This window comes from Staurois parvus, unplaced genomic scaffold, assembly GCF_062004578.1.
Source record: "Staurois parvus isolate SC_StPar_1 unplaced genomic scaffold, SC_StPar_1.0 ptg000137l, whole genome shotgun sequence".
NCBI classification, from domain to species: Eukaryota; Metazoa; Chordata; class Amphibia; order Anura; family Ranidae; genus Staurois; species Staurois parvus.
In genome coordinates, this window is record NW_028317933.1 from 9,695,627 (window position 1) to 9,707,856 (window position 12,230).

Genomic DNA, 12,230 nt, shown 5'->3' on the forward strand with positions numbered 1-12,230 from the left:
GCTTGATTAGCTACATCTTCAGCTACAGTATCCAGGGAATGACAGCTGTGAAACCAGAAGAGATGTAATACACATTGCCTCAATAGTCGCAGGGGGAATGGAGGAATAGATGTTCCCAATCACCTCCTGCTCTCACTGTGGGAACCATTTACTGTGGTCCCCAGAAGAACAGGAGAGCCAAGGAACCATTATGGGAGAGTAGGGTATACCTTCAGAATTTCATAAAAGTGAGCAGCAGCCATGAACTTGCTTTATATCACACTGTTTATAAATGTAAGTTGGTAGACAAGGGGTTGATATGGAATTATAGATTTGTTTTTATATATGTGGAGTTCCCTTCAAATATTATTTTGCCACTTTCTTGGTATGTTCATGTTGTCTTGAAATTTCCTCCAGGGTGTTTTCTCAACATTCTGTCAATCTTCTCACTCTAAAGTTCAGTAGGTGAAAGATCAGGACGGAGTAAATCTTGCCATGATCTTGCCTTTACTCACCCTGCCTTTCTTCTCCAGATACATCTAACACATTCTGTTCTATTCTATGTCCTACTGGCATATAATCTGAGCCTGCGGGAAGTGTGCAGTGTAGAAGATCATGTTTTCTTCAGTAACAAATCTATCAGGCATAACCAGTGTGTTCCCAGGCTTTGTACACACATCACACATTTCTTTATCTCTTTGTTTCTAACATATAGTATTGTGATTTTCTATAAGTATATGCTACTTCTTTCTTTTGCTTTAGTAAATGCATTCCCTTTATTATCCTTTTTTTTTTTTCAAATTTTCTGGGAAAAAAACTGTTATTTGGCTCTAACATGTATAGTGAATGCATAATTTCGTGGCCAATGATATGCAGCACAAAACATGAGTTTAGCAACAATAAATCATTTCAGGCCATACACCAGTAAAATTTGGTTTGAAAATTTGACTTTCTAATGGTTAGAGGGGTCAAAATGAGGTCTGTTTTCCACTGCAGTGGTGAGAAGATTCAAAGAAACAGGAAGAGAAATTTTCTAAAGCGAACGCACTTCTACCAGTGAATGTGGTTTTTGTTGGAAAAATTACATTAATTCCAAATCAAATGCTAACAGCAAACAACATGTTGAAGTATTTTCAACAACATTCGTGAAGTCATTATATGTAATCTACCACTGTATGGCCAGCTGTAGTGATGAACATTGAGGTGCAATAAAGAAGTCTGATTCCAATGAATTCCCAACAATGGGCATCCATCTTCCCTAGACTTAAACTCTGCCCCTTTTTCTATGCATCACACCATTTGAAGGTTGAGTTATCTGATACATATTTGCTAGTGCTAACCAAACAGTAAATATAGCATTGTAGTGCTAAGTAGAGATAAGCAACATTGTAAGTTTTTAATTAGATTTTTGTGTTCCATTTTTCAAAATGCATTGAAGTCCAAGGGAAAGGTAAATTTAACGTGTTTTTTATAGCTTTTAAGGGTTCCCGGAAAGCTTGTTTCAAGTATACTGGCCTGTTCCTGTACCTGTACCAAACACGGCCCCTTGTTAGCTGAAAGCATGACATTAGATATTGAGGAACAGAGGAGCACTAACAATAGCATTTTAGATGCCCCTTTTACAGTGGAGGAAATTGAGAAAACCATGGGATCCTTCATTAAACATAAGACTCCTGGCTTAGATGGAATACCAGTTGAATGGTATATTGCCCATAAGGAATATGTGCCTAGTGTCACTGTATAATGCTATCTTTAAAGCACAAACTCTCCCCTCTTCAATGAGAGAGGCCCTCATTGTATTGATCCCTAAACCCAATAAGGATTTTACCCATTGTGAGCTCTTCAGACCGATATCCTTAATCAACACAGATCTTAAAATTCTTTCTAAACTACTTGCCTGAGGGTTGAACTCATTTCTTTGCTAGTGAAATCAGACCAAACAGGATTTATTCCTGGCAGATCTACTCATATCAACCTCTGTAGGTTGTTTACAATTTTACAAAACTTCATCTGTGCCTAGAGCGCTGGTATCCCTGGATACGCATAAGGCCTTCGACTCCATTGAATGGTCTTATTTATTTCATGTTCTGCAGTTCGGTGAGGACTTTATCACTTAGATTCGGATTTTATGTACACAACCCCAGGCTTGATTGTGGATCAATGCTTAGATCTCTTCCCTATTTAATATACACAGGGGCACTAGACAGGGGTGCCCATGGCCATTGAACTATTGGCTGAGATCCTTTAGGGATCAGTCAGATCCCTAAAGGGATCTTTAGGGGCATCCAGATTGGTCAGATAGGGGCATCCAGATTGGTCAGTTGGAGGAACGAGTTTCGCTATATGCGGATGACATGTTAATATACCTCTTGGACCCACCTCACTCTGTACCTGCAGTACTGCGACTCATTCAAGACTTTGGCTGTTATTCGGGCTTTAAAGTTAGTTGGACCAAATCGTGTGTTCCCGATGGACATTGATTTCCCTTTTTCTCTCCCGATGGATTGCCCACTGCAGACCACACATACAGATATTTGGGATTTGAGGTCCAACTGCCAGTGTCTAAATTTTATGGGCAATTTATTGCATATTATTTCCTCCTTTCATGCCAAAGTGGCTCATTGGGTTAAACTCCCCCTTACACTGCTGGGATGTATCAATCTTTTCAAGAAGATTTTCCTTACAAAATTTTTATATATCCTGTCCATCTCCCCAGTCTATGTTCCCAAAAAGATATTCAGAGATATTAATTCAATTCAATTTTATCCACCTTCCTATGGTCCCTCAAGACAGCTAGACTTTCTTTAGAGGCATTACAGCTTCCTTTTTTACAGGGGAGGCATAGTACTACTGAACCTTAGAATGTACTATTATGCTGCCCAGTTGGTATATAGTCACTGGTGACTATTCCCACAACTTAATAATGCTGCCACAGCAACAGAGGCTTCTGTGGTTTCCTCTTATGAGACCCTTTCTAATCTTATATTTAGACGTGTTCTTCCTACTACTGAAGGCATCACCACATTAAAAATGTTTCTGTGGATATATAATCAGTGTCTCTTTTTGCTCTCCTAACCAGCCCCTTTGGTACAACCCCAGATTACTCCATTTTTACACATTACAAGATGGTCTGTTGTGGGCAAAGTGTGGCCTTACATACTGTATCTACATCAATTATATCACCAGGGAATGTTTAAAACCTTTGTGACTGGGGATCCCCGCTCACTGGCACTTTAGATATTTACCATTGAGACATGCTGCAGAGGCACAGTTTTGGGCTCCAAGAGGTGCGACTTTCAAATTCTAAACTTGAAAAGACTCTACTCCGCTCAACTCATACACATCTTATCTCTACATATTATCTTCTAACGAGTAAACCTTCCCCTCATTTATCTAAACTTCAAACACGCTGGCTAGTAGATATTCCTGACATGCAGGGCCGGTGCTATACAATTTTGCACCTTAGGCAAGACTACTTAGACAAGCTACTTGTGCACCCCCCCCAAAAAAAAAAACCCTTAAAATATAAAACAGTAAAAAATATTAAATCAACAAACCATGAGACTGCTAAATGTCTTTTAATTTTCAAAAATAAGTCCCATAAGATGCCCCCCTGCTCCAATATTAAAGACAAAATCAATGTCACGGATGGACTGTATCTGTGGCTGGCCATGGCAGGGTGACAGTTGCAAGGAGTGGAGGATGATGGATCCACACTCTGACTGATCCCAGGCTGGAATTCCCCAGGCAATGGGGGGGGGGGGATAAAACGCTGTGACATCAGGAAGCTGAACTAAGTGGTCCTACAAAGTGACAGATCCGAAACAACACACCACCAACAACACTGACACAGATCAGCAGGCACAACAGGCATTAGAAGAGCAGGATATGGGATCGTGATGATGTCATCACTCACTGACACATTGCAAATGTGATGAATGTCCTGCCTGCCGAGGAAAACTCAAACAGACACGAGACATCAGTGTCAGACATTACCTTCATCCACAGACACAACCCCGCCTCTGCTGATGAATGGGAAGAGAAGGGCTGGAACTCCACAGTGATCAGCAGGTGCCAGCCGGCTTTCAGTCAGTAACTGAGACTGAGAGGAACACTGGAAGGAGCAGTAGCTCAGCTGCTACCCTGGCCCCAGACACCCGGCATCTTTCTCTATATTTTCTTCCTCCCCTCTGCCACCCCTCCTCTCAGCTGAAGGACCATGTATGACGTGGCAGCAGCCTCCTAGTTTGCCTAATGGAAGCATCAGCCCTGCTGACATGTCTGATGAAAACTAGCAGGAACTGTTTATTTCATACCCTTCCACAGTGATCTCTGCCTTGTTCAATTCCACTATTTACATGGGCTATATTATACCCCACAGCGTTTCTTTTATATGCGTAATAGGGACTCACTTCTTTGTCATAAATGTGCTAAAAAAATGGTGACCTTCTGCATATGGTGTGGTATTGTGATAGAGTTAGACCTTCTTGATCGAGTGTTACATCCTTTATAGCTGATACAGAATTTTCTTCGTGAAAACGAGTTAAAAAAAAACAATAGCATTTCATACATATGAACCAAAAAAATTTATTTTTATTTTTAACAAAATTACTTTTTAATATATATTTATCTAAAAGGAACCTTGTACTTAAAAGTCAAGGTCCACTTATTTGTACAGGACTCTTCCTCTATGCCCAAACACTATACTAAAATAATAAAAAGTAAACTACCTAGGTGAGGTCACTGTCCTTTTAGAAAGATCCCAGGGAATACTAAGTCAAAGCTCAAAAGAAGATGCTCCTGCACTGTGTTGGAACATCATCTTGTGAAAATTGAGCATTCCAGGGTTATCACCATAACTTATTTTCTTTGAAAACTAACCAGATACTGCAATTTTAGTGCAAATTCTGCTTTAAATGAGTGCTGTCTTTTTTTCACATCAGGTGCACCTGGTAAGAAATACACTGGCAGATGGCATTGTTAAACAACAAAACCTTGTGGGTTTTTTTATCGAACAACTCAAACAGTCCACAGGCAAAATGTGAGGCTAATTATGACTAAATCAGTAAGGAACATAAGTTCTTGGTAAAGCATATTGATAGAAAAGATCCATAAGCACCATTTTTCAGAGTCTTGGCCAGGTGTGGACTGACAACTCATGGGGCCCCCGGGCAATAGGGGATCATGGGGCCCCTGTGTCCTTGCCCAAACTCAAAAAAGCCTATGAAAATGGTATCAGGGGCATCTCACAGGGCCCCCTACTGACCCCGGGCCCTCGGGCAGTGCCCGAGTTTCCAAATGGTCAGTCCACCCCTGGTCTTGGCACACCCCTTAACCCAGTTCACAACTTGAGACAGCCTGGGCTTCTCTCTGCTGGGTGGTAAGGATGAGCAAATCTGCCTGAATTTAGTTTGTGAACATTTTTGTGAAACGTGCTCAAAGTTCAAAAAGTTTGGAGTGAACCTGAAGGAAAGCTATAGGCAGCCAGTCTTGTTATTCAATTCTGTCAAATAGTAGGGCTAATAAGCAAGCTATTGTCAAACAAAAGGCATGGCAAACTGGGCACTGCCATGAGGGACATGTACCAATGCCAACAGAAAAATTATTTTAAAAAACAGTATCTCTTTCTACATGGAATTGTCAGTCCTCTCTAACAAATCCAACACACACTGAGCCTTATAGATATGAGGCTGGATTTTCATTCTGTCAAATATTTGGCTCTTGTGTCACAACTGACCAGCCACCAAGGCAAAGCATTGTAGGTTGCTACCTATTTCTGGGTGTATACCCGTGAATGTTTACTTATGTCATCATATTTACTTACCTAGGGCTGTATAGTGAGGCAAGTCATTAGATCATGGTTATAGCAAAGGCTTTGATGTAGGAGCTGTAATGGACTTTCCTGGCTCTCACATAGTGTCCCCCCCCCACCATGGTGCCATTTCCAGACATAGATTTCAAGTGCAATTCCAGCCATGACTTTTGTTTATTTCTGGATTGATTAGATAACAGTTGGAACCTCTGTCAGACTTTATTACTGCCTGTGGGGTTGATTTACTAAAGGCAAATAGGCTATTCACTTTGCAAGGGATTTTCCCCTTAACTTAGTGAAGCTCTGTTGCCGTAAGTCATCCAATCCTGTGTAAGCAAAATACTTCTTTTCTTTTTTTATATTTCAAGGATTTTATTCAGTAAAACAAGCCAAGAATACAGACATGTATAATGAGATCGCAAATGAACTCTTAAAAGATATAAAAAAGGTAATATAAAAGTAAACACACAAGGAAGCATTGTGGTCTCTCACAGTAACAATGAGAAAAAAACAGAAAGGGGGGGGGGGAATCACTTAAGACCCATGTTCATTGGAACAATCAAAATGCATTATAGAACACTCAATGGAGGATAAATAACAGATCCTGCAACAGGTAATGACAAAGCATGCATGAATAAACCAGTAATTGCATGAGTGGGCCCCAAATAGGGGAACTGTAGAGGTGAGGGGGAAAAAAAAGAGGGAGGGAGATTTTTGGAAGATGGGATGGGAATAGGCCAGGAAGCATCTCTGCTTTCCCTCAGGAAAGAAAGAGGTATATGATCTGGGGTCCAGAGACACTAAGTGGACTAGGTGCGTGTAGACTTGTCGTTCAGATAATCGAACCAACAGGCCCATGTATGGGTGAATGTAGTCGGGGTATCATGTGCTATGTGTATACGTTCCTCCATTTCGGCTGTATGACTGATACGTTGGAACCATTCCGCTATAGTCGGGGGATGTGTGGAGTTCCATTACAATGGAATGCACCAGCTGGCAGCATTCACAAGATGCATAGCTAAAGATCTATAGTATACAGAGCAGGGCAGGCAAAATACTTTTTTATTTTCCTTGCACACAAGTGAGTATTCTTTCCCCCACATTTCCCCCACATTCCCTAAGCTAAGGGAAAATTCCTTTGAAAAGTGAACAGCCTTTTTGCCTTTTCGTAAAGCAACCTTTATGTGTCTGTTGGATTAAAATCCCCTTACATTTTGCCACTGGGACCAAAAGCAAGGGGAGATCTCCCCCACAGGAACACTGTAAAAAATAATCTGACAAATGATTTTGCCCGTCCACATTCTCTCCAAACTGAAAAAAAAAGTTTTGCTTTGTAACCATTCCCTTGGCCACAACTCTGATATCCCAGTGTCCCCATTTATATAACTGTAATTCGGTGGCTCCTCCTCTACTCTTCAAGCAGCTGTCAATCATTAAATGTATTTGGGTGGGATTGGAGGTTATCTGCAGAATCAGATTGTCATAGTGCACCTCTGCTGTCTATGTGCTTGATGGCGACTGTAACAACTGCAAGCCCTGTTTCTACATCACTGACATAGACAAAAGGTTTCACACATCTAATTTTCTTTTACAGTTTATTTTTCACACTTTATTTCGTGAAAGACAAAAATTCTGTAATTGGTACATGACGTATATGAGAATGCATTAAATAAATTGTATCCTTTTTTTAGTATTCTTCCCCCACAACTATATTTTTATAACCTATTGTCTGCAAGGCTGAACGTGGCAAGGTCTGATTTTTGATGAAAGTCTGTATTGTTTCGTGAGTATGTGTATGACACGGATTCCGTTTTCCCCCAGGAATGGAGGAGGTCGCAGTGGAACGTTTTGTGCTATCTGCAGCGTGTGCGAGATGATCCAACAACAGAACATCATCGATGTGTTCCACACCGTGAAAACCCTGCGGAATAACAAGGCCAATATGGTGGAGGCGCTGGTGAGTGACGGGCCCCCCACTGCCTCCTTGTCTCAACAGGGCAACAAATAAGGAATCCTCTAAATCATTTCTGGCAGGAAGAAATAAATCTGTCACAAGCAATGTCCATCTGAAATCATAATCCTTTCTATAGTGCTGTTTAATATGTACCCTGCTTTATCCAAAAGCAGCGATCATAGGTAGGATGCTGAAAACAGGCATACCGAGAGTGACAAGGTGCTGGATGGGGGCTATTCACCATCACTATAACTACCCTATAGCTTATAAACCCCATGGCTTTTTAGGACTAGTTAAAAATGAACTCCAAGCTGATATTAAAAATCATAAGTGAATGCTGTTTAGTTTTACTTAAAAAAATAACTTATTTTTAAACACCAACTAACCAAATCTCACAGCATCTAAGCAGCCTCCTTGTTCCTGTGCTGGCTGGGTGCCAAGCTCAGGTATACTCAACTTCAAACAATGGGCTAAACACAGGGGTGGACTGGCAACTCATGGGGCCCCCGGGCAATAGGGGATCATGGGGCCCTGTGTCCTCGCCCACACCCAAAAAAGCCTATGCAAAAGCCAATGAAAGGCACTAGGCAGGGGTGGACTGACAACTCATGGGGCCCCCGGGCAATAGGGGATCATGGGGTCCCTGTGTCCTCGCCCCCACACCCAAAAAAGCCTATGCAAAAGCCAATGAAAGGCACCAGGCAGGGGCAGACTGACAACTCATGGGGAGCCCAGGCAATAGGGGATCATGGGGCCCCTGTGTCCTTGCCCAAACTCAAAAAAGCCTATGAAAAAGGTACCAGGGGCATCTCATTGGGCCCCCTACTGACCCCAGGCCCTCGGGCAGTGCCCGAGTTTCCAAATGGTCAGTCCGCCCCTGGCTGCACACCAATGATGTCACAGGAATCTGACAAATTTCAGGATGGACAGTACACCTCATATCTCTCCGCCTTAGGTCCTCCCCGCTAACGCATTTCACCCAACCACGGCTTACTGGTATATTAAGTACTGGCCATCATTAAACTTGTCAGCTTCCTGTGACATCAATGGTGTGCAGCCCAATGTTTTGAAGTTGACACCCAGCAATGACAATTTTAATTTTAACCTCTTGTAATTTGTATAGCAGTGATCAGACTAGGAGAGGGTGGGACAGCACTAGGAGCCTGGTAGGTGTGCTACATACATATGTACTGACAAGAACCATACTGACAGGAGCAAGGAGCAGAGGGGTGAGAGTTTCCCCTTCACTGTCCAATCACAGTCTAAGGGTGAGGAGGTGACCTATATCCTTTAACTGCAACAGACAAATGTCAGGTCAACAACCTGGCTATGCTGTGTGGCAGGGTGGTGTACATCTTAGGTCTGGATAACCAGAACTACAAAGTCTATGGTAGATAAAACAGCTTCCTTGTATGTATCCCATTTGCTTGGAGTCCAGCTTTGACCTCAAAGTATGAAAACATCTATATTACATATGACAACACTAAATGAGGTTCTCATGCTGGATGATTAGTTTCTAGTGCCAGTTTCCAGTGTTGAGCCTTATCATCAGGGCCGCTGATACGGCGGTAATACCGGTCCTCCTGTAGAGGGCCCGGGCCTGTGTGTCTCTCCCTGAAACAGTTGAAAGATGGCTTCTCCTTCTCTCCCGCTGGCTTTCAGCTGCTGCAAGGAGAGACACATAGGCGATTAGTACCTGTAATCGGTACCGATTACTCACTGTGTTCATAATTGAAATGTAGTAAACTTTGTTTAAAATGCTTCAGTTTGTGAAAGAACAGGAGCCTCTGTACAGAGCGCTTTCTGTTCATTCATTTCCAGAGAAGCTGAGGATACAGATAAAGGGATGGAGAAATATATGTCTTTGGTCCCTTTCTCTGTCTCAACAAGTGAGATATCAGGGGCCCTTTAGACCCCTGATATTCACCAAAGCTCCCCCCCAACCAACAGCATTGTGAAAAAATAAATTATAAGCAATGTAAAAAAAAAACTTAAGGTTCATTTACATGGGTTCTCTGGCTCATACAGTGTGAATGAGTGGTTTGTTTATGCAGCTGGACCTGTTATTCGATGAGGATGCAAGTCTCTTCAGTTTTATCCTTTTAGGGTTTAGAAGTTAATTTGTAGTTGTGTCCACTAATATTGATTTTAGTGTGTGTTTAGCAAAAATATTGTTTTAATACCTGCAGAGGGGCAGCTGGACGGGACCATGATTTCTAATAGCAGCCTTGCTTATCATAGAATGGAAAGATTGAGGACTTCTGCTAGGTTTTTATTGCTGTCTGTATTTGCATTGTAGTGATTCCCTTTAGATCCTCTCCAGAGGCAATGGTAATCAGGAACCCAAAAGGGGATAAAAACCTAGACCAGTGACCTGGGTAGGTTTTAAAACCCTGATATAATCTCATTGACACAATATTATTGTCTGTCCAAACATCAAATATTTTCAAAAGTCGCTAAGCCCTGATGTAAGGGGACTTCTAAAGCCCCTGGAGCACATTTACTTTTTGGAATGAAGACTGTGATCAATGAACCATTTCTGGGCTAGAATAATGTGGTGCTCCTCTTCCAACTATTCCTTAACATAGTGTTTCAAGGGCCTAACCACAGCCCCTGCACTAGAGATCGCTGCCTACCAGAAAACATCCCACACCCAAATGGCAGGTCCAACCTGAACCAAGGTTTCCGCACGCCATTATACTATCTAACAAGGATAAGAACCTGGCAGAGGTTGTAACCCTTTCACACTCTTTTGAAGAAAAAAAAAAGGTTGTAGTAGCAGTTCTTTATTTTTCTTTTATATCTATACCATGCTCTTCCTTACATGTCCTTTTCTTCCTCCTCAGGAGCAATATAAATATGTATATGAAGTTGCCTTGGAATACCTGAGTTCCTTCTGATCCTGTTTGGCCTGGGGGACGGGGTGGTGTGTGAAGATGCTCTGGTCATGTGCAGCCCCTGTGTGACCTGGAAACTCTGAACTTGCTAAAGGCCAAGCAGAGGTTGCTGTTGATCTAGATGAAAAACCTTCCACCGATTGGGCTTCAATGTTGCTGATCTGAAGAGCACATTCTGCTGGTGAGAGAGTGAGCAGCCAACGACTCTAAGAGCACATCAAAGAACAATGCCTTTATTTGACTGTACATGCCTCTAATCCCGCTCGTTACTCTTTTGCTGGAGTCTCCTTTCATCCCTTCTCCGCTACCCTGTTCCACCTACACACTATATGCATCAAACAGTGCTCTAACAAACTTCGACAAACAGTATCAGAGTGAAGTGTTTTGGGTTCCTTACACATAGCTAGAAGAACACCATCCGCACAGATGCAGAACTCCAGCCATTTTCTAAGGACATTTGTGTTTTCTCATAAACGTAACCTCATTAACCGTCTAACTGCGGAGATACTGGCATGGATTACAGATCTCTGAATTCACTTATTCCTATGCGAATACACTCCCTTCTCCAAGCAGTGTTGTGCCCTGCCTCCTACGGCAGGCCCCACGGTACAGATGATGTAGTCTCGTTCTCTTTATAATGACCCTGTCTTTATTTATTGCTGTAAATGTTCCTGGGGAGGGGGTCAAAGAAGTTTGTATTCTTTGGAAATGTCTTGCAATGGAGCGTCCAATAAAATTGTGATGTCTTTTTTTTCTTACTGATGGCTGTGTTGTCTTGGTGTATTTCTGTAAAGAAAAGGGTAAAAGTACACCTTTGCTCTGGACATTAACTACTTAAGGACCAAATATTTTCTGGCACTTTTTGTAAAAAATCTGCATTTTTTGCTAGAAAATGACTTTAAAAGAAACCCTAGAGAATAAAATGGCGATCGTTGCAATTTTTTATGTCATTTGTTATTTGCGCAGCAGTTTTTCAAATGCAGCTTTTTCACAAAAATATATTTTAAACACTGCTCCCGTCTGGCCGTTTATGTACATGGGCTGGACAGGAGCAGTGCAGGAGGGGGTTGCCGTTCATAAACGGCTCCGCATTTTCAAGCTGTGCGCGCTCCCTGGGAGTGTTGAAACCACGATCCAGTGCCTTCTGTGTCCGGAGGACATCCAAACGCTGTATGGGACCTCTGTGTGAGGTCCCAATCATGTGATCTCTGATTGGCCAATCAATGATCACATGAATAGTAGTAAGCAAGATCTCACTTCCTGAGATTGCTTACTACTAGTGAAATCTGTGAATGATCACAGAGGTTACATGGTACAAGGCTATTCACAACCGCCTTGTACCATGTGACAAGATGTGACCAATCACAGCTTTCACAGTATTTCTCAATGGCTGCAAGAATGCAGCCAGAGAGAAGGAGAAATGATTGCTTTTACAGCCTTTATGGGTGCAAAAGCAATCAGTGTAGAAAAAAAAAAAATCTTCATCAACCCCCACAAGTAGTACAGTGTCACTATAGTGACACTGTACTGCTAGGATGACAGTATGTAAAAAAAAAATGATAATAATAATATTAAAAAATATATATAT

General features: G+C 41.9%; 1 protein-coding gene across 11 annotated transcripts in view; it reads left to right on the forward strand.

Annotated features, from left to right (window-relative positions):
* Nucleotides 1–11,400, forward strand: part of PTPRT (protein tyrosine phosphatase receptor type T) — a 560,113-nt gene extending 548,713 nt beyond the window's left edge. For all 11 annotated transcript variants that reach the window (XM_089673313.1, XM_089673317.1, XM_089673311.1 and 8 more), the window contains 2 exons: nt 7,613–7,748; nt 10,592–11,400. In XM_089673313.1, coding sequence (XP_089529439.1) covers nt 7,613–7,748; nt 10,592–10,645 — 190 coding nt within the window. In that variant the 3' untranslated portion in view covers nt 10,646–11,400. The remainder of the gene's footprint in view (nt 1–7,612; nt 7,749–10,591) is intronic.
* The last annotated feature ends 830 nt before the right edge of the window (nt 11,401–12,230 follow it).